The sequence below is a fragment of the Neocloeon triangulifer genome, unplaced genomic scaffold (genome assembly GCF_031216515.1).
Source record: "Neocloeon triangulifer isolate White Clay Creek 2 clone unplaced genomic scaffold, ASM3121651v1 ptg000014l, whole genome shotgun sequence".
NCBI lineage: Eukaryota > Metazoa > Arthropoda > Insecta > Ephemeroptera > Baetidae > Neocloeon > Neocloeon triangulifer.
This window is the reverse complement of record NW_026775556.1, coordinates 233,549-254,540: the sequence shown is the minus strand read 5'-3', so window position 1 is coordinate 254,540 and position 20,992 is coordinate 233,549. Positions and strand designations below refer to the sequence as shown.

General features: G+C 40.9%; 4 protein-coding genes across 10 annotated transcripts; 2 read left to right on the top strand and 2 right to left on the bottom strand.

Moving 5' to 3' along the window:
- Positions 1–1,328: 1,328 nt before the first annotated feature.
- Positions 1,329–3,111, top strand: LOC132199422 (flap endonuclease 1). The gene is made up of 7 exons (XM_059624114.1): positions 1,329–1,603; positions 1,652–1,754; positions 1,815–1,981; positions 2,035–2,144; positions 2,200–2,403; positions 2,457–2,672; positions 2,726–3,111. The coding sequence occupies exons 1-7, from the start codon at positions 1,522–1,524 to the stop codon at positions 2,978–2,980; spliced, it is 1,137 nt and encodes a 378-aa protein (XP_059480097.1). The 5' UTR covers positions 1,329–1,521; the 3' UTR covers positions 2,981–3,111.
- LOC132199414 (early endosome antigen 1-like) lies at positions 3,078–10,662 on the bottom strand. Of its 7 annotated transcripts, none has more exons than XM_059624092.1 (22): positions 10,517–10,638; positions 10,092–10,178; positions 9,608–9,737; positions 9,289–9,506; positions 9,049–9,241; positions 8,678–8,994; positions 8,235–8,612; positions 7,909–8,181; positions 7,478–7,859; positions 6,995–7,419; positions 6,767–6,943; positions 6,341–6,709; positions 6,001–6,290; positions 5,740–5,941; positions 5,437–5,685; positions 5,184–5,386; positions 4,958–5,091; positions 4,361–4,572; positions 4,207–4,296; positions 4,092–4,148; positions 3,820–3,975; positions 3,078–3,750 (listed from the first exon to the last, which is right to left on the bottom strand). In XM_059624092.1, the coding sequence occupies exons 2-22, from the start codon at positions 10,170–10,172 to the stop codon at positions 3,577–3,579; spliced, it is 4,710 nt and encodes a 1,569-aa protein (XP_059480075.1). In that variant the 5' UTR covers positions 10,173–10,178; positions 10,517–10,638; the 3' UTR covers positions 3,078–3,576. The 7 variants fall into 7 exon arrangements, with proteins under 7 accessions (XP_059480075.1, XP_059480081.1, XP_059480076.1 ...); XM_059624098.1 differs by having other exon boundaries at positions 3,078–3,374; XM_059624093.1 differs by having other exon boundaries at positions 4,964–5,091.
- LOC132199415 (intraflagellar transport protein 140 homolog) lies at positions 10,560–17,613 on the top strand. Its single transcript, XM_059624099.1, has 23 exons — positions 10,560–11,115; positions 11,196–11,344; positions 11,402–11,629; positions 11,685–11,809; positions 11,864–12,006; positions 12,062–12,261; positions 12,454–12,711; positions 12,970–13,080; positions 13,145–13,423; positions 13,766–13,983; positions 14,037–14,316; positions 14,380–14,529; positions 14,585–14,742; positions 14,795–14,975; positions 15,025–15,190; positions 15,254–15,371; positions 15,424–15,700; positions 16,067–16,230; positions 16,281–16,425; positions 16,477–16,671; positions 16,720–16,938; positions 16,992–17,179; positions 17,229–17,613. The coding sequence occupies exons 2-23, from the start codon at positions 11,198–11,200 to the stop codon at positions 17,551–17,553; spliced, it is 4,275 nt and encodes a 1,424-aa protein (XP_059480082.1). The 5' UTR covers positions 10,560–11,115; positions 11,196–11,197; the 3' UTR covers positions 17,554–17,613.
- On the bottom strand, positions 17,602–20,955 carry LOC132199418 (WD repeat-containing protein 75). Its single transcript, XM_059624101.1, has 13 exons — positions 20,695–20,955; positions 20,428–20,632; positions 20,103–20,377; positions 19,703–20,049; positions 19,449–19,645; positions 19,217–19,398; positions 19,022–19,164; positions 18,784–18,967; positions 18,548–18,726; positions 18,334–18,494; positions 18,081–18,281; positions 17,940–18,019; positions 17,602–17,887 (listed from the first exon to the last, which is right to left on the bottom strand). Exons 1-13 carry the CDS (start codon positions 20,781–20,783, stop codon positions 17,638–17,640), a joined length of 2,493 nt encoding a protein of 830 aa, XP_059480084.1. The 5' UTR covers positions 20,784–20,955; the 3' UTR covers positions 17,602–17,637.
- Positions 20,956–20,992: the final 37 nt, after the last annotated feature.

Sequence of the window (20,992 nt, the reverse complement as noted above, 5' to 3'; positions counted from 1 at the left end):
CCACCTGCTGACCCTCCCGTCTCTTGCATGCAGTGCCGAGACGCTCTGCCAACTTTCCTCTTTGGCAATTGCAGGCACGCGGGAGTGTGTGGACCCTGCCGTGATCTCCTGATGACCGGCGCGCCTGGAAACATCACAGCCACTTACCCACAGTGTGGACTCCTTCATACTGAGCTAGAGGTCACCCCGCTTTGAAGAAACTGAGGAAGTTGGATTTGCAGCAGGTGCTCAAGTTGAACAGACAGTTGGTGAAAACTGCCTGGAGTAAGTCGAGCAATTTTGAGATTTTTGAGCCCTTTTTTACACAAACCTTTTGAAACAGACAAGACCAAACTGGCTGAAGAGGTGTCTTCTTTCCTAGGGACCGTTGTCAATTGGGCTAAGGGTCCACTCCCCGAGGCTGCAGCGCCTGCCCCTGCACCGAACTGCATGCAGTGTCGCCAGTCACCCATCCAATTCTTCTTCAGCATGTGCGGACACGCAGGACTTTGCGGTCCTTGCCGCGCTGCCCTTCTGACTGGGCCAGCTGAAAATAAAACAGCAATTTGCCCTCAGTGCGATCTGGAACACCCAGAGGCTGCTGTCTCTATAATTCATATTCTGTAGCTTAAGTCAATTAAAGGTCCTTGTGACCATGACCAAATAAAACAACTTATCGTTAATTTTTTTAATATTTTGTACATATATTATAAATTATGAGTTGGGTATAAATTTGCATGTATAATACTGTATACCTATTTATTGATTTGAAAGAGATTTAGTGAAGTTTATTGTCAAGTATTGAAATATTAGATAATTTTTTTTTTCTTGAAAATTTAATATCTATCTTTCCTTGAGTTTTTCGTGCATCTAAAAAATTTCAAGTTTGAATAAAGGTGAAATTTCAAGTAAATTATAATTTTTCCTTGTAATTTAAAAGACCAATTTTTATGCAATAACTTTTTTAGAGCATTACACATTTTTTTCTTCTTTAGTTTTCGTTATTCTAAATTAATGATTAAATGATCAATTGCGCTCAATTAATGATTTTAATCGCAACAACTTGCACCCCAGCAAAAAGACAATTTAAATTCATTAATTGAGCGCAATTGATCATTTAATAATTATAATTGCGCGTAATCTCCGTAATCTCATTATTTCTTTGAGTGAAATTCAGCCTTTCAGCTTTAACAGAATATAATACCCCTGTCTCACGCTGAATATAATGGCAAAAAGTAAAACAGAATCCGTATGTTATACAATAATTGTACATATTTAATAGAATAGAAATGTACGCGCCGGCGTTTGGAGCAAACATTTGGCGCGCTTTTTCTCGACCTGACCCCAGCAGCTGGACTCTGGACGGTGCCGCGCATTTCTCTAACAAAAACAACACGCTCTTCGTCGGCTCCGCTTTTATCGAAACCTTTTTGTCTTCGGTCGGCAGGAGCGCAGAATTCATCTCTTAAAATTCATTTATCTTTGCTCGTGAGCCGGATCCACATTCGAGTCTTTCGTCCGATCCAAAAACACCTCAGAACTATGGGAATTTTGGGCCTGTCCAAGTTGATTTCGGACGTCGCGCCGGGCTCGGTCAAAGAGAGCGAAATCAAGCACTATTTCGGTTTGTCCTTTTATTCTCAAAACTCGATTCTTAATTCAAACGTGGCAGGTCGGAAAGTGGCCATCGACGCGTCCATGAGTCTGTACCAGTTCCTGATCGCCGTCCGCTCGGAAGGCGCCCAACTCACTTCGGCTGACGGAGAGACGACCAGGTCTGAATTTTGGGACTAAAATATTTATAAAATTCTGAAATAAACGGTCTGTAATTGCAGCCACTTGATGGGCACCTTTTACCGAACCATCCGTCTGGTCGAGAACGGAATCAAGCCGGTCTACGTTTTCGACGGCAAACCTCCGGAGATGAAATCTGGGGAGCTGGAGAAGAGACAGGAGCGACGTCAGGAGGCGCAGAAGGCTCTGGAGAAAGCCACAGAAGCTGGTATATTTATTGCAGACAATTTTGAATTTCTTTTTACACCATAATATGCCCAGGTGATGCCGAGCAGGTGGACAAATTCAACCGCAGACTGGTCAAAGTGACCAAAACACATGCCGAAGAGTGCAAGAAGTTGCTGACCCTCATGGGTATTCCTTATGTTGATGTAATTTTATATATTTTATAATTAAAGTTTATTACATAAAATTTTATTTGAACAGGCTCCGTGTGAAGCTGAGGCTCAGTGTGCAGCTTTGGTCAAGTCGGGAAAAGTTTTCGCCACGGCCACCGAGGACATGGACGCCCTGACCTTTGGCTCCAACATTTTGCTCAGACACATGACCTTCAGCGAGGCGCGCAAAATGCCCATCCAGGAGTTTCACTTGGACAAAGTTCTCGGCGGACTCGAACTCAGCAAGGAGCAGGTTAATGCAATAATTGTATCCTGAATTTGAATGTATAATTTTGTCAAATTTAGTTTGTGGACTTGTGCATCTTGCTGGGTTGCGATTACTGCGACTCGATCAAAGGCGTCGGACCCAAGAGGGCCATTGAATTAATCCGCAGCCACGGCAGCATCGAGAAAATCATCAACAATCTCGACAAGAAGTTCACAGTTCCGGAAAACTGGCCCTACGAGTACGCCCGCCGACTTTTCGTCGAGCCAGAAATAACAAATCCAGATGATCTCGAGGTATTTATTTAATTTTATTAAAAAGTTCAACTGCACTTGAAATTTTATTATAGTTGAAGTGGGGTGCGCCTGATGAGGATGGACTTGTCCAATACTTGTGCGTCGAGAAAGGTTTCAAGGAAGACCGAGTGCGCAGTGGAGCGGCCAAACTGGCCAAGAGCAAGAGCAGCGCAACCCAAGGCCGCCTCGAAGACTTTTTCAAAGTGATTCCCAACAGCAACCCCTCGGTGAAGAGGAAGGCTGACGAGAAAACTAACAAGAATGCCAAAAAGACCAAGGGCAAGGGTAGCTTCAGAAAGCCCAAATAAATTTAATCAATAACACTTTTTATGTTTTTACCTCAATCTCATTATACGTATTTTTAGGAGTTAATATTATCATGCAAGCAGTGCGTTTTGGTAAATAAATAAATTCCTCATTTTTAATGAAGTAAAAGTAATATATTTTTGACTTTACTTACTTTGCTTTCACTTCCCAAACAGCTTCATTGAAAAAAATTAAGCTTGTATACATAATATTATGTTCTCACATAGAATAATTATTTTAAAACAATTGGAATGCAAAGCACATAATTTTGAGTAATACTAGAGAACAATTCATTATTGACTACAAAACATTTAACAAATTACTATGTGACATTTTTTTCACTTACTATCTTCGAAAAATGCCGTTTCTCTTTCCTCTCGGAGTAATCGACGAATTCTGCAAATTTACAAATGATATACAAATTACATTAGCAAACATAATAAGATACATGCAACTAGAGTACATTATTTACAAAAGTTTAACAAAAAAACATCATTACAAAATGTCAGGTACATACAAAGTTCGAATATAAATACAGAATTTTATCAAAAATAAGCGAGGGAAATTAGTGAAAGGAAGGTTTGAGCTTGTTTCAAATTTAAACAGGAAATTTTGCAACATAAGTGGTTTTGCTAAAATACCAAGACATCAAGTGATTAAAAGTTACAAAGATAATAAAGAAAATAAGCACGCTAATTAGGATTAGAACTGGTCGACGGATTGCAGGTGAAATCTGGGTGGACGTCTTGAGTGGGTTCCTGCATGCATCATTCTTAGATTAGGTGCAAAAGAAGAGCAATAAAATAAAAACCGCAACCAAACACAAGATATTAAAACATACTTCGTCTGAGTAACTTTTGTCTTGGCCAACACGCTTTGAACTGCCCATGAAGAGCAGCCTCAAACGACTGGGGGTCGAGCTCTTGCGCTTGCCGGCACTGTCGAGCAGGGCAGTGTTCTGGTTACACTCTCGCAGAACGCTCCTAGGGGTGGTTTCCTAAAAAGGCCTCAATCAATTAAAATAATGCCAGGGGCTGTGCAAATATCAAGTTGCAAAAAAATTGCAGAATTTATTTGGATATGAATCAAATTTGAAGATAATTATCAACTTACGCCTGGGGCTTTGTTATTCTTGCCAGGAGTCGGAGGTCCTGGTTTCTTGTAACGGGTCTAAATTTTTAAATTATTTTCAGTTACAAAACATTGGATAAGTGAGTAGCAGATTTACCTGAACTCCTTGCGGACGTTCTTTTTGCTTTCGGTTGTCATGACTGGCATTGCCCAAAAGCCATTCGTTCTCATCAGGTGCTGGAGGAGCCTGCAATAGAAATGAAAACAAGTTTTTTAAATTGGTATAAAAGAATGGTAAATTATTATTGTACCTTGAGCTCTTCCTCCTTTACATCAGGAAGGAACTGAGTCTCGACAGGGTAAGAAGACTTCAAGTGACTTGGGTAGAGGGAGTTGCGCCTCTGCAGCTCGCTCAACCTTCCCGTTTCCCAATCACTGCCAACACCAGTTCCTGTTCTCAGGTCATCCAAAAACTTGGGATTGAACTGCTCGCCTTCTTCGTCTTCCATGCGGAGCAAGTTGCCTGCGAGATAAGGAAAAGGGTTGTTTCATTCATCACCTTATTTGATATTATGTTCACCTATGCCACACACAAAAGTACCTATCACACAACTGAAAATAAAAAATGGTTCAACTCTAAAATCAAAATCTATTAATCATAATTAGAACCCCTAAATTTTAAATCCAAAACCATACAAACAAAATAAGCTATTATCTTCTACAAATTTAATGCACCTTCAAAACAACTTCTGTGAAACTAAATTAACTAATAAATACTACCCAAAATCAAATCACTCAGAAATTTTGTAATACTTGTGTGAAGCAGCATTTTGGTGCTCTGTTATTTAACAGGGTGACGGCTTGATTAGAAGAGACGAGAAAAACCTACGCCCGCAACTGCAACTTACCGATACCTGAGAGAAGAGGTCGAGTGCTACCTGAGCTGGTGTTTGACGAAGCATTACTACTTCCCAACAATGTGTTCTGACTGCGAGCTCTGGGTTGAGCTACGACAGGCTTTGGGGCGGCCCAGCTGCCTAGACTGGAATTCAAAAATCGGATTTAAATTAATTCTTCTCAATAGTGGTTTAAAAAAAACCAGATTTCTTTTTTTAAAAAAAAGTAAACAATTACCTTGAAGAGCTTTGAACTTGTCGAGTGGGAGGAACTGCGCTCCTTGGCGGAGGCATGTTCTGGCGCTCGATGATCTGCTTGCGCTCCAAGTCGGCCAGACGGGCCTCCAGGTGACGACGCAGACCAGTTTCCTCGGCCAACGAAGCTGCTTGTCTGTTCTGCTTCTCCCTGTTTTCAGCCGCCTCCTGTTTCAACTTGGCAACCTAAACAATAAAAGGTGAAGTTCGGAACAAAATTTAAGATTGAAATTTACCAAAACTCTCAACTGGTCCCTTTCTTTGCGCTTATTGCTGATCTCGATCTGCAGTTCAGCCGCTTGATTGTTGACGTACTCGCCCAACTTGACTTTCATCTCCTCCAGTTTCTTGTCGTACTTGGCCCTTATTGCCTTCTCCGTGTCACTTGCCTTCATCTGCAACTCGTTCTTGAGGGCGTCATTGGCCCTGGACAGCTGAGAGTACTGGTTGCGGACTTCAGCCAGTGAAGATCGCATCAAACTCATCTGTAAATATTCAGAAAACTTGTTATTTCAAATAAATCAGAGCATAATATTTACCTCATGCTTGTACTTTTCTTGCGTCTGCTGCAATGATTTAATTTCCTCCTTGCACCTGTTGAAGTTTTCGTCCGCGTAACTTTTCAGAGTCTTCTCATGAATCAAATCCGCTCTCAGTTTTTCCAGCTCCTCGGTGAGAGCTCTCACTTCTGTATTTGCATCTCCAGCCATTTCCATCTGAATGTTTAGCTCATTCAAATTCCTAAAAATATTTTATAACATATTTTTAATTTGAAATGAAATCTTAAATAATTTTTTTACCTCTTTGTCTGATTGTGTTGGTTTATCTGGTCATCAAGCTCTGCAGTCTTTTCACCCAAAGCAGCTATCACCTCTTGGACCTTATCAAGTAGCTGAGAAATGGAGCTCTCCTTGGCCTGGATTTCATTTTTTAAGCTCTCTGCTTCTCCAGTCTTGCTTTCCAACTCTTCCGTCAGCTTCTCAACCTTGGTCCTGGATTTCTTCAGTTCCAAATTGCTGAAGGCCAGGTCTGCATCCAAGTGGTCCACCTTGGCCTTCTCATCACTCAACTTTTTCTCCAACTTGGCCAACTGCAAACATTTAAATGAAACAATTGGTTAAAAAATAGTATTTCTTTTACGTCTGCGTTTTTCTTCTCAAGAGCAATTTTTCCGTTGCTTTGCTGGGTGTTTAAAGTCTCGAGCTGCGATTCCAAACGACACTTGGCTTCAATCTCGGACTTAAGTGTCATTTGCACACTGCTCAGGATCTGCTCCTGCTCAACAATGTTGGCCTCCAACTGAGAAATTTTCTCCAGTGCCAAATGCGTCTCTTGCTCTTTGACCTTCAAAACCTTAGCACTCTCTGCCAGCTCTTGGGACAAATTAGCCACGTTTTGTTTTGTTTCATTGAGTTCCTCCTCCACTCGAGCCAACTCATCCTCCTTTTCATGGACCGTTTGCTCAAGGTTCCTCAGAGCCAGGCTACTTTCCTCCAATTGCTGCTCAATCTGACGAGATCAAAACAGTAAATAAATCTATAACATAGTAATGATGTTAGCAAGTACCGAGTCTAATTTGGTCTGTTTTTCCGCAAGGTGTGAGGTCACTTGCTCGAGCTTATCATTGGCCTCTTTGTAACGACCTTCAATCATCTTCTGGTTCTCAGCACTCTCAAAAAGAGACTGCTCAAGAATTAGGACCTGCTCAAAAGCATCCTCAGCCAACTTGGTCTTATCGGAAAGCTAGAAGTTCAAATTAATTATTTCTGCCACACATGCTAGGAAAAATATTACCAATTTAGAATTATCTTCCAGTTTCTCTTTCAGGGCTTCGGTTTCAACAAAACTCAAATTCAGCTGCTCTTCAAGCTGGCCAATCTTTTCCATCCTAGAGGCTAATGTGTTGTTCAGAGTGACTTCTTTGCTTTCAGCTTCTTCAAGCTTGGCGCAAGTCTCTGAGAGACAACTTTCAGACGCAGCAAGATTGTCAGTCAGCAACTGAACATGGGCTCGGCTTTCCTTCAGATGGACTCGTTCTCTGCGCAGGGCCTCAATGCAGTCAGCCAGTTCCTGCTCCTTGTTGGCGAGACAAGTGGTCAGCTCGGTAAGAGCGGTCGAGGTCTCGGATAGTTGACGGGACATCTCCAGCAGACTTTGTTCCTTGCTTTCCAGACTGCTCGAGAAGGCTCGCTTGCTCGTTACAGATTCATTCTCCTCACCTGAGTAAAAAAAAAACACATTTAAATGTGGTCAAATGAAACAGAAATAAAATCTTACGTTCAAGTTTTTCCTTCAGGTTGGAAATATCCTGCTTGGCATCTTCGAGCTGGCGAGCAGCTGAGCGCAAGGCATCCTGGTCCGACTCAACCCTGGACTGCAGCTCGGAGACCTCAGCCTTCGAGGACTTGGCCTCTTGGTGTGATTGGGAAAGCTGTTCCACCAGCTGGTCCCTCGCTTCCGAAGTGGATGCCAAGATTTCCTGAGTCGTCGAGAGCTCGTGACGTGTGCTCTCCAGAGACACCTCCAATTTCTTGATGTGCTCCTCCAACTCAGCCCTTTTGCTTTCCAAATTAACCACCTGAATTCCCAGAGTGGCTCTGCACTCCTGCAACTCCCACTCGAGTTCCTCAATGTGGCGGTTCAAGTTCTCAGACTCGTTCTGAAAACCATTAATATAAAATCAATTTCAATTATCAAACTTTTTCTACCTCCAGTTTGTCTTTCTCTTTGGCGACGTGGGTAAATTTCTCCACACTTTGGCTCAACTCGCAGCACCTTTCATTGTAGTCCTGCTTCAAGTTGTTGTGCTCAACGAGCTTTTCATCCAAACTGGCCTTTGTCTGTTCCAATTCCTGCTTGGTTGATTCAAAGTCATCTTTGTATCGAGCGGCAACCAGAGTCACCTCTTCGAGTTCCGATTTCTGCCTCTCAAGCTCCTCGACCTTGGTGCGCATCACCTCTGTTGTTGCTGCCAATTCAACCTGGAGTTGGATAATTATTTTTACTTAAGTTTTAATTGAAGCTACCAAATTACCTCAAATTTGATAACAGACTCCTTCAAAAGTCTGCACTCGGCCTCAACACCGATGAGGCCAGCTTCCTTTTGCTGCAAATCGGCCTCGAGCTTTTTGCAACTCTCCTCAAACTCGCTGATTTTTTCTTTGGAAATCACCAACTGGTTTTGAACCGACTCCAGACTGCGCGTTTTCTCACCAAGAGTTTTCATCGACTCGGCCAATTCGCACTGGCAATTATTCAGCTTCGAGTTTACTTCCTCAAGGCTGCCTTGCAACTTCAGTTCATTCGCGTGGGTTTTCTCCAAACTGCTACGAGTTTCACTGATTTCCATCTCCAACTGCTCGAGGGCGTCTCTCTGGCGAGTGATTTCACCAAGACGCTCCTCCATGGCAGCCTGAAATGTTCATGATTTCCATTGGTTTATTTAAACTAATCATTAAATAAAGGTTTTTCCTGTACCTGGAGTGAAGAATGGTCCTCGTTCAACTCGACGACCTTCCTCTGAATTGTGTCCGTTTCTACCCTGGACATGTCCAACTCCTCCAGGCACTTGACGAGCCTCTCCTCAAGGACAGTCCTGTCCGTTTCGAGTTGGACACGTTTTTCTTTCTCACCATTGATCATCCGGTCTTTTTTGTCAATTTCCGCCTCCAACTCTTGCAATCTGGTCATGAGAGACTCGATCTTCTTGGACAAAGTTTCAATTTCTTCGTCCTTTTCGATGAGCTTCAAGTCAGTCACGGCCTCTGCCATATTTTCTCCTACGCTTAAACGTGCTGAAATGAATGGAAAATCAATTTATTTCATTGCATTGCATTATGAAATATTACCAGGAGACATGGAAACGTCAAAGTCTGGTCTGTTCCTCGAGTAAAGCATTTCACTGATTTGCTCGTTCTCCAATTTCACCCTTTGCAGTTCTTGTCTGAGTTGAAATTCCAAGTCCTTCAGTGTCTCATTTTCACTCCTCAGCTGCTCTTCGCTTTCTCTGAAGTTCCTGCTGCAGGCTTCAGAGGCTGAGAGCTGCAGGAAATTTTATAAATATGTGTAACCATGTAAAAAAAACCTACCCTTTGAGCGAGTTTTGTTTTTTCCTCTTTCAGTTGGTTGAAATTTTCCACCAGACCCTCATGTTGGGCAACATGGGCTGCAAACTCTTCTCGCAGCTTTTGCAGTTCCCGAATTTTCTGCGTGTTTAAAGTCTGCAGTTCTTTGTTGTTTTCTTTCTCGTTACTCAGTTCTTTTCTCAGAGTGTCCGACTCTTCCTGAAGGTTTTGGCTTCGCTTGGCTGAGAAAAAAAATATTTTTAAATAATTTTCAAAACTAATTTTGTACAAAAGAATTTTATTTTAAATTTGCTATTAATAAACAATGAATTATAATAATTACTCAAATCTTTGGATTTGATTTGTTCGTCCTTGAATCGCCTCTCCAGCTCGGCGTGCTTTTGCTGCACATCCTCCATTTCATCCTCAATGTCATCTATTTGGCGTTTCATCCTTGAAACTCTATTGCGGTCCTATTTAAAAGTAAAACAGTGAATTAATGGAAATTCATTCGACGCAAATTAAAATTATAGCGTAAAAAGTTGAGAAAAGCCAGCGATTGAGTGGTCTTACTAGTAAAAATTGTGAAACAATTGCTAGTCCAGAAATCATCACAACAGCTACGTCAAAATGGTTAAAAATTAAAAATAAATCTTTTATGATAAACTTAATTTGCTTAATTTCTTTGACACACAAGTTTAAAAAGTAAAAACCAGAGAGTGCAGTCAGAAAAGCGTGCGTTCGGAATAAAAGGTGAGCTGCAAGCGTGCAAGTCTCTCGAAGGCGAAGGCAAAGTCAACACGAGCATGCGAGTTTGAGCAAATTACCGCCGTGTTTGTTCTGTGCACGACCCGACCGATCTGTGCTCGCGGCGTCAAAAATCGTTTGTCCCCGCTCAAGTTCTGCATTTCAACCTGCATTCGCAAAATTCATCAGATTCTTGTCAATAAATTTCTGTCGGTCTTTGGATGAGCGAAACGTAAATTCCTGCGATTATTCGATGAGGAAAAAATAAATCACAAACAATTCACGTAAATTATTATTAGAGTTTCCAAGTTGAGATCACAAACGAAAAGAAAGCAAATTATTATAAATTTAACGATGAAATCTTGAAAAGGATGCGGTTTGTGTCAAATCTTTGCGAGACGAATTATCCACTTTCTTGAATTGAATGCACCGAAAAAATGACGTCAATTGAAAAAGTGGTTTGTCATTTACAATTAAAATAAAATAATTAATCGATTCCACTTGCCTTAAAGTAAAAATATCACTTTGGAAAACGAATTTAATTCGCACATCTGTTGATTTTTTGTTGATGGTCGTTGGTTGTTTGTTAACCGTCGTTTCGATTTGTAGTTCGTTTTTCTGCCACTCTCTTCTGCCGGCGCTCTGAATTATCCGCAAATAGAGACGCAGACGCCAGCTATGTCCAAGAATGTCAACTAAACCATTTTGAACTGCTCTCTTATCCATCCGTCGGCGGCCCGTGCCCGCGAGTGTGGTTTTCATTACTTAAATATTTCTTTTCTGCCATAACAATAAACGATTTTAAATTATTTTTTCAAATTTTTTTTATGATTGAAAAGAATACACGAAAGTTTTAACTTACTTGAGAGGCAGTTGAGAGGGATTTTGCATTTTGGGCGTAAGAAATTATTTCGCGCCTCCCCTCTTGTTCTCATACCTGAAAATTGCCTTCCACCTGAGAGGAAAAGGTGGAATCTGGAATCATAACAAAAACAAGACGCGGGCGCAGGGAGTTTATAAGAAAAATAAGACTTGAAATTATATTATTTGTTTTCCGATGGTGTGAGACGGTTGAATGTAAAGGATTTTAAATTCACTTTGAAGGTATATCACATAAATTACATAAGATAAAACTGATTTTTTATTTGTTTTCAAAATTAATAAAAATATCCAATATTTTGTAGCTATGTCGCTCTACTTCAACTACAAGGTAGACCTATTTTCGAGCAACGCGATCCACGTGAATGCCTCGCTTCACTCTCAACACAAAATTTTGGCGGTCGCCTCCCACAGCGAGGAAAAAGGAGGAACAGTCACACTTTGCAACGACGAGGTTTCAAAAGTTACCAAAAAAAAAAAATGCAATTAAATTTTTAATCAAAATTTTTAGGGCGAACTGGTCAAAGGAGTCTCATCGACGGCCCAAATCGCCGCCCAGGCAGTGTCGCTGGCGTGGCACCCTGTGGAAAAAATCCTGGCCGTCGGCTGGGAAAACGGAGGCCTCAGTCTGTGGCTCGAAGACCGACTGCAATTTGTCGAAGTCAACTCGCCACACAAAGCGCCGGTCGGCATTCTGCAGTGGAGCTCCAGAGGCTCCAGACTGGTTTCGGGCGACGCAGTAAATTGAAGCAAAATTAAAAAAAAAAAATTAAAAAATATAATTTAAAATACAGGTCGGGACGGTTGTGGCCTGGCGAGCCGACTCGAAAGGAATTCTGCAGCCCAGTTTTCAAACAGATCTCAAAGAGCCGTTGACCTGCTGCGCCTTCCAAACGGAAAGTCCCAAAATTGATTTAAGGTTAGGAAATAATTTGAAATAAATGAGACAAAAAATTGAATTAAAATTTTGCAGCAATTTGGCAAAGGCGGCAGTGGCGGGCGACGAACTGGCCCTCGACCTCTTCAGCTCTTGGAGACCAAAAACCGCCTCGAACAGATTCGCCTCAAAATCTGCGTCGGACGAAGGCGTGGGATTTTTCATTGGTTCCATTTCAGGTAAAATAATTTTGAAATTCACTTACAAAAAAAATTATATAATTCTGAATTTCAGGAGCAATATATTATTTCGACGACGACGGCGTCGTCAGCGAAGTTTGCAACGAGAAGTCGCCAATCAAGAAAATTCTGTACCACAGCACAAAAGGTCAACTGGTTGTCCTGACCGACGGCCTTGTTCTGTCCCACTACAGCGTCCAGTCGGACGGAAAACTCATGGAAATCACAAGGCTCAAGCTCAGCGGAAGGTCGCAGGTGCGATTCAATAAAATAAATTTGGTAAAAGGAAAGAAATGGCACATTAAATTCAATTATTCTAATGGAATTTACAATATATAACGAAGATGTTGAATTTAAAGTTCCATTTTTTACTTTGACAATTTATGCTTCCAAAATGGAACAAATTTAAAATTTTAGAAAAAACATTATAAAATAAAATAATCGTAGGACGCGATTTTGGTTTGGTGCGGCCCGAACGCAATTGCGGTGAGCACGAGGGAGTTGTCCGTGCGTTGTCTCAACCTGGACACCAACGACAACTATTTGCTGACGCTGGAAAACCCTTCAGACCGAGAGCATTTCATTTGTCTGGACTATAATATGAACAGGGGCATCTTGAGCGGGGGCACCAATCTTGGCCGCGTTGCGATTTGGAAATATTCACCGTCGCCAGACGGAGATGCGGAATCTGCTTGGAAGCTACAAGTATTTTTATTATTATTTTTTTTCTAAGAAATTTAAAAAAAAACATTAATTATTTCAATACAAATTGTCTTCCTTAAAATTTTGATCCATTGCGGATTTTTAATTTGAGAAGAAGTTGAAATAAATAATGAGGTAGTTCATTTTTCTTAAACCATTTCTTTGGACTTGTACTTAAAAACTGAAATTATAAATTCCCATTAAAAATTTAATTGTGGTATTCTAGAAAAAAACAATTAGTAAAATGACAACCCATTGCAGATGCCAAACAAACTGACTGGCGGCGCCATTCAGCACATTTTGTGGGGCGTCGGTGGCTCCCTGTTGGTGGTGCACACTGTCAAGGAGATTTTCTTACTTCGAGAGCAGCAGGTTTTTTTTGTTCAAAAAAATTATATGAATTCGTTAAAATGTTATCGACTGAAATCTTAACCAGGTTTGCGCCGAGTTTTGCCCAGATATGAGCGCGGTGCAGGTGGCGCCGAACCAACTGACGGTTTGGCACCCCGAAGGCCCAATGGAACTTTGCTGCGACACGCAAATCAGGGGCATCGCCCTGACCGGCCAGCAAGTGGCGATTTGGGGCACGAAAAGGATCACGGTCTACGAGTTGAGTCAGAAGCACTTCAAAGTGGTCGGCTCTTTTGCTTGCGAATGCGTCGGGGCCAAAATCTACGAACACAGTCTCTACTGCATCGAAGGCAGCAACGTTCAGGTAAAACGTTTGAAAATTAATTTAATTGAGATAAATCCAATTTAATTTAATTTTAATCTTTATAAAAGAAAGAAGAAACATTTTACCTTTGAAAACTTTTAAAAATTCAAAATTTTTAGTAATTTACGTATTTAATCAATCAAATTAAATAAATTTTATTTCTTTTTAAAAAATACAATATTTTTTTTTATTCTTGTTAAAATGTCTAGAATTCAGTTTTATAATATTTTTTCAATTTAATTCAATTAATTTAAATTATATTTAATTATAATTAAAAATAATATATTTTTTGCATCTTAATTATTCAACATTTTAATAATTAATTTGAACTATTGTTTTAAGGTTCGAACGACCCAAGGCACTGTGAAGCAAAGCCTGGCTTTCGCAGCCGACGAAGGCGAACCGATCGGAATCGAACTTTGCGGCAGTTATCTGACCGTGGCGACTCTTTTTGGTTGGGTCAAGGTTTGGGACTTGTCGCGGCGGGAGGCCAAGTTGCACACAAACCCCAAATACTTGAACGACGTCATTCACGATTTCGGAGAAATTATTCTGGCCAGGTAGAAATCATCGAATTAAGGATTCAATTTCTGATTTTAAAATTTGTTTTAAGATCGAACTGCGAGGGGAGCAAAGTTTCCATCACCGTGGCGAGATCAAACTTGTTACCGGACAGCAAATTGTACCTCTGGTCCACAGACACGGACACGCTGACGTCTTTCGATTTCTCAACGCAGGAGGCTGCACTTGCCGATCGATTTGCTTTGAGTCACGTTTGGGACATTGAGGAGCCGAAACTTTTAGTTTGCGAGGCGAAACTTCAGCCGCGCTTAAAAGATCAGAGGAATAAGCGGAAAGTTGTGGCGACGACTTTGGCCAATTCACCAGAAAAAGTAATTTTACGGATTTTTTTGTTTTGTTTTTTATTCATCCTATGCTAATTTTCTCCTTTTTAGCCGGAAATAATGCTTGTTACGATGTTTGCGACAACCGAAGGGCAGCTTCTGATTCAAAACAGTGACATTTTGTCTGACCCGTTCTGTCGGCTCATTGGAGCTTTTGCTCCGAATTACGTTTTACTGAAGAAACCTTCAGGATTGGAAAAGGTGTCGATATCATAGGACTTCTTTGTTAATTTGTTTTCAACTGATTTATTTTTAGGAGGGTGACGCGGGTCTGGTGGCCAAAGTCTTGATGCAGGACTTTGACGGGCTCGGGAGCTGCGACAAGTCAACCAAAGATGCAATTTTAAATTTCAGTTATTATCTGACCGTCGGCAACATGGACGAGGCGTTCAAGGCTATAAGAGCGATAAAAATGTAACAATATCTTTTTTTTTCAAGTGAAAAATTAATTAGAAAAATGTATCAGTGCCACCGTTTGGGAGAGCATGGCCAAAATGTGCGTCAAGACGAAGAGATTGGACGTGGCGTTGGTTTGCCTTGGACACATGCAACACGCACGCGGCGCCATGGAATTGAAAAAGGCGATGAGCACCGAACCAGAACTCGATGCCCAAGTGGCCGTCCTGGCGTTGCAACTTCATCTGAACGTGAGTTTATTCAGATCCAATGAATTTGTAAATTTTAAAATTCAAATAGGACGAAGCTGAAAAGCTTTTGAAAAATTGCGGTCGCTTCGATTTGCTGAACAAATTTTACCAAAACACTGAGCAGTGGGACAAAGCAATTCAAGTGGCCGAAACGCAGGACAGGATCCACATGCGGACCACTTATTACAATTACGCCAAGCATTTGGAATTTATTGGTATTTTTTTTCCTCATTAATTTCCGTTAATTTCAATTATTTGAATTTTGCATTTTATGATAGGTGATCTCAATAATGCGATTAATATGTACGAAAAGTCTGAAACGCACCGTTTTGAAGTTCCGCGAATGTTGATGGAGGACCAAAATCTAGAGTTCTACATGACGAATAACAAGGACCCGTAATTTAAATTTAAATATTTAATTAAAATAGATTAAACGTTTATTTTATAGGCATTTGATGAAGTGGTGGGCTCAGTATTTGGAGAGCAACGGCGACATGGAGGGAGCTTTGGAGTATTACGAAAAGGCCGGCGACTCTTTGTCTTTGGTTCGCGTGCACTGCTTTTGCGAAAGCTTCGACAAGGCCGTTCGAATCGCGTCCGAGAGTGAAGACAAGGCGGCTTGTTATCACTTGGCGAGACAGTTGGAAAACGCAAATAAAGTGGAAAAGGCCATCGAGTTCTTCTGCAAAGCGCAAGCTCACGGAAACGCGATTCGATTGTGCAAGGTGAAAAAAAACGACTTGATAAATTTTGATGCTAATTTTTGGTTAGAAGATTAGAGTTCCAAGGAGGCATAACAAGAAAAATTAAATTCATTCAGAGAACTGAATTTTTTAAATTGAACATTGTTTTTTATATAGGAATTTTCTTTATTCTGAAAATTGGGCCGACCAAAATTGATTAAAATTTCATTAAATCACGTTCATATCACCCCAATTAAATGGAAAAAGAAAATCAATAGGTCAGTCGACCTATTGAAAAAAAAAATTTCCATTGGTCTAATAAGAAATGGGTTCAGAGAATTTAATTTCAGTGTAGATATCAATAAGCTCCTTGTTTATAAAAAATTTTAAGATTTTCGTTCAATTCAGGATCAAGGATTGAACGAGCAAATCTGGAGCTTGGCTTTGAAAGCGAATCCGCAAGACCAACTGGAAGCGGCGCAGTATTTTGAGCAGCGACAAATGCCAGAGCGGGCTGTGCGCCTTTACCACAAGGCTGGAATGCTCCACAAAGCAGTAGATTTAGCTTTCCAGTGAGATCAAAATTTGTTTAATTTCCTGGTTTATAATTTGTATATTTTAGAAACCAGCAGTACAGCGCTTTGCAGAGCATAATAGTCGATCTGGATTCGAGCTCGGACCCAAAATTATTGGGGAAATGCGCCAAATTTTTCGTCGATAACAAACAGTTCGAAAAGGCGGTCGACATGCTGGCCATCGCCAAACAGGTAAGGCCGAGTTAAATAAAAAATGAAAAAATAAATCAAAAGGTGAATTAGTATGATGCTGCGATAGAATTGTGCGTGCAAAACAACGTGCCGATAACGGAAGAGCTGGCCGAACGCTTGACCATGGAAAAGGCGGAAAACAACGAGAGGTCGCGGATTCAGGTGCTGCTGGCCGTGGCCCAAAGTGCGCACATCCAGGGAAACTACCACTTGGCGGCGAAAAAGTACACCCAAGCCGGCGACAAGGTAAATTTCTATTTATTTAATTACATTCTGATTAAAACGATTGAAAAGGTGCGGGCGATGAAATCTTTGTTGAAATCTGGAGACACTGAGAAAATCATCTACTACACGAATGTGTCCAAGCAGAGGGAGATTTACGTGATGGCCGCGAATTATCTGCAGTCGTTAGATTGGAGAAACAGCCCCGATATCATGAAAAACATCATCGCGTTTTACTCCAAAGGAAAAGCTTTGGATCTCCTTGCAGAATTTTACGTCGCGTGCGCCCAAGTAAGACAAAATTCAGAAGAAATAAATAAATTGAAATATGATTTGATTTAAAGGTGGAGGTCGATGAATTTCGGGATTACGAAAAGGCTCTTGGAGCGTACATTGAGGCTAGTCGGTGCATCGCAAGGGGAATAGCTTCAAATCGAGCGAGTGAGGGAATATCGGTCGACGACCAGAAGCGGCGCGGACACGAATTGGCTCAGCGACTTGATCTCATCAAAAAATACGTCGAGATCAAAAGGTGGGTGTGGAATTTGGCGAAATCCGAGCCTGATGTTGCCTAATTTCAGACTTTTCGAACGCGAGAGTGACTCCGCTGTGGCCTTGAGTCGGGAGCTGCTCAAAGTGCCCGAAGTTGAGGCGACCGTTCGCAAAGGGGACATTTACGCTCTGATGATCAGCTACCATTTGAAAAGCAAAAGTCTGCCCGCGGCGTCCAAAGTTTTGGAGGAAATGAAAAGCGTTGGGATTAACCCGACTTTCTACTTGGACGCCGAGATGCTCAGGGCTTTGGGCGTGCCAGGGCAAAGCCAGAGTGAAGCAGCCGCAAAACAGGACGATGACGAAATTGAAGAACATGTTGAGGAGGATAATAGTTTAGGTGCTGATTTTTAATGTATTATGACCAAAGAAATTGGTTTTGATTTAATATCAGGCCAGAAATTATTTAAAAAAGTTATTTTTTATTTATTTTCATGTTCAATTTTCTTCGTCTGAAGTCATTGGGATAGAATCAAAAAGCATTTGAACCCAGTCGTACTCGATGCTAGCCACGGATTGAAGATTGCTCTCTTCAACAGGGAGCAATTTTTTCGACTCTGATTTGCTCTTCTTTTTCCTTACCTTCTTATTTATTTCTTCAGCGTCAGAATCAGAAGAACTTTCCTCGACAAATTCCATAGCGACAACTCGAGATACCTCTTCTCTTGGTTTCAGTTTGGCACCAGATCTGAAATAATTTATAAAAACTTGGCCTTTGCTAAGATTATTAAGCTTTTTACTGGATATTGAGGTATTCCTGGATTAGATCCCCGACTAATAATTGTACCGGTGGAAGCATATGGGCTGGAGTTTCGCACATCTAAAATGAGGGAAATTTGAATATTGATTTGCTTTACAGGAAAATATAGTTTTAGATTTACCATTTTTAAGAAAGAACCCTGGTGGGCGTTAACTTGTTGTTTCCACATGGGCAAAGGTTCGATCTTTTTCACTTCAGACAGAGTTTGTTTTGCCACGAACGCAGCCAGCGGCGTTGCAAATGCATTTTCGTCTTGGGGAAAAACAAGAGGGCTGGTTTCGTCAATTCGCAAATCATCCGACGACTTCAATGTATAAATTTCCTATCACCAAATTAAATTAGGAAATTTTAGCAAATGGTGAAAATATAAATACCTGATTTTCTGTCATGAAGTAAAGTTGTGCTCGACGTTGCCAGGAAATTTTTGTTTTCTGCACCTCATTGTGTGGCAAGTACAACGCAGAACTAACTTTCACATCAGTCAATATTTTCTTCTTAAAAATAGGACAACTTTCAGAAGGCGAGAATACAACCACTGAAAAGTTAACTTTGGTTTTTATAAAAACGTCATCAATTATTAGAACTTACGCTCCCCATTTTCAGCAAATGCTGCCATGTGATCGTTTGTTGGGTTTGCTGCCAAGAAAGAAACTTTCAATCTAATCATCCTCACCAGCTGCAAAGTAATTAAGTCCCAAGTGGAGATTTTTCTGTCACTGGCTGCTACCAAATATCTGCTAGACTGGTCATTGCCGAATTTGATGAAGCTTGTATAATTTTTCAGTTGAGAAATCAGCCGCAAAAAAAATAGTGCTTAATATTACTTGATTCTCTCGGGTGCATCGGGTCTGGTCAAACAGCTCTTCATCTCATTACTTCGAGAGTCCCAAACGGACAAGCAGTTTTCAAAGCCCACAGCAAAGATGGAGCCATCACGGGAAAAATCGACAGGTCTGGGAACAAGTTCATCCAACTTTCCAACAAACTCCAGCTCCCAGTTATTGTTCTCTAGAGAAACTTATTGCTATAGTTGACGAGAATTTTACTAAATTCGACAAATACCTTCAGTTTTAAACCAGATGATGAATTTTGAGTTCATTCCTGTACTGATAAGTCTGCAACAGTTTTCTTCGAAAGCAGGTTGGAAGATGATGTCGTTCACTTTGCGCTGGTGTGGGTTTTCAACACTTGTTTGCAGCTTAAACCTGAGGTTAATCGAGAAATTTAAATTAGTTTATTAAAATTAGGCTTAAGTACCTGTGCTGCCAATCCCAGCTCCAAAATTTGAGTCGACACTCGTAGTGATGTTTTCCATCGTCTCTCTCTTCTACCGTTGCAAGCCAGTTTCCATCACTGGAAACTGCCGTCATCACAACTTCAGTGTTCACCATTTCAACACCTCTTTCTTGATTTAAGAAATTTTGATGCACAACATCTAGCTGAAATTACTTTGTATTTTTAAAAAGACCTCAGCATGAAATAAGCTCACTAAGAAAAGGTAGGACTGGTTTTCAATTGAGTAGAATTGAACGTGTCCCGAGCGACCGTTGACCACAATTGCTTTTGTCTTTGGGTCAAAGGCCATTCTTGCTAACACAGACTTTGCCTCTGCCCTGTCTTCGAAGTGCGTTGAAACGTGCTGAATGGTCTGGCAGATTTTCATTTGGGAATTTACAATGTTGATTGCTGGAAATTCAGGTAAAATTTTAGTATTTTAAAGTTAAGTTTAAGCACTTAGTGTACCATTGTCTGACATTCCTGTAGCTACGTATTTATTGTCAGGTGAGATGACGATATTTTTTATCGTGGCTTCCATATTTGGAAGGAACTCTTTCGAGTCGCTGCCGTCGAGCCACCACTTGACCAAAACGGTCTCTCGGCCGCCGGAATAGAAACTGCTGGCCTGGTCGGTGAAAACGATGTCATTGACTGGCAGTTTGTGCCAATGGTGCAGAGTTTTGATGCTTTGAAGAGTCATTATGTCCCTCCAGAGCAAGATTCGACCAGACTTGTCGCAAGTGGCCACCAAGTTCAATTTAGGATGGGCTCTTACGCAGGTGAAGTTACCCCAGTCCGGGTTCACTTTGTGCCTAGAAATTATTTTGGTTAAGAAAACTTGATATTTTAAAACTTTGGCACATACTTGAATTTTTCTAAAGTTTTTAAATTTATTATTCGCAAGTTGCAGATGTGGATTGTAGCCAGAAAAACTTCACTTTGAGAACCACCAACTGAGGAAGTAAACATTCCCAGTTGTCCTATGGTGGGAAGATCTTCCTTCTCATTTGAGTCGAAATCATATTTGACAAACTTTTTAATGGACTTCTCTAAATTTTCAACAACAACAATGCCGCTCTTTTGTGTTGCCCAGTGGAAGCCAGAAATTTTCTTTCCTTCCGACAAGTGAAGAGACAAAATCTATCAAACAAAGTATCAGTTGAAGCTTAAAACTTGGTGAATAATCAAACCTTTTTGTTTTCAAAGACACCCGTGTCTTGTTTCCAGGTGATCAGCTCTCCGGCCGATGTAAATGCGTGAAGTAAATTTGAATCAGAGGGGTTGGCGATCAAAGTGACGATTTTCGCATCGGTCGGCGTTTCCAGTTTCTGCACAAAATGGCCAGTTTTCGTGCTGTACTGCCGCACGCCGTCGTCCCAGATTATGTACAGAGATCTACATAATTGACAGTTAATAATTTAAGAGTTAATAATATGAAGCAACGATGAAAATCTTACAGCGAATCGCTGGAGAACAAAGGTCTGTGTTCGGTGATGGAACCGCCAGCGACCCGTTTCAGCACAACTTCCTCTCCGGTTGAAATCATTTTACGGACATTCCAATCTTCTACTATCAGCCGGTGAAACTGTTCTTAACTTATCGTGGGTTGAAAGTTAAGAAAACTTTTAACTTTTAAAATACTTTTCTAAACGTAAACACACGTAAGAAGCAACGTGAGAAGCCACATGGTTTTTTTGAACCTGATCGGTGATCAGGTATGACTGAAAAGGAGAAGCGCTGCAGTTGCCAAAATAC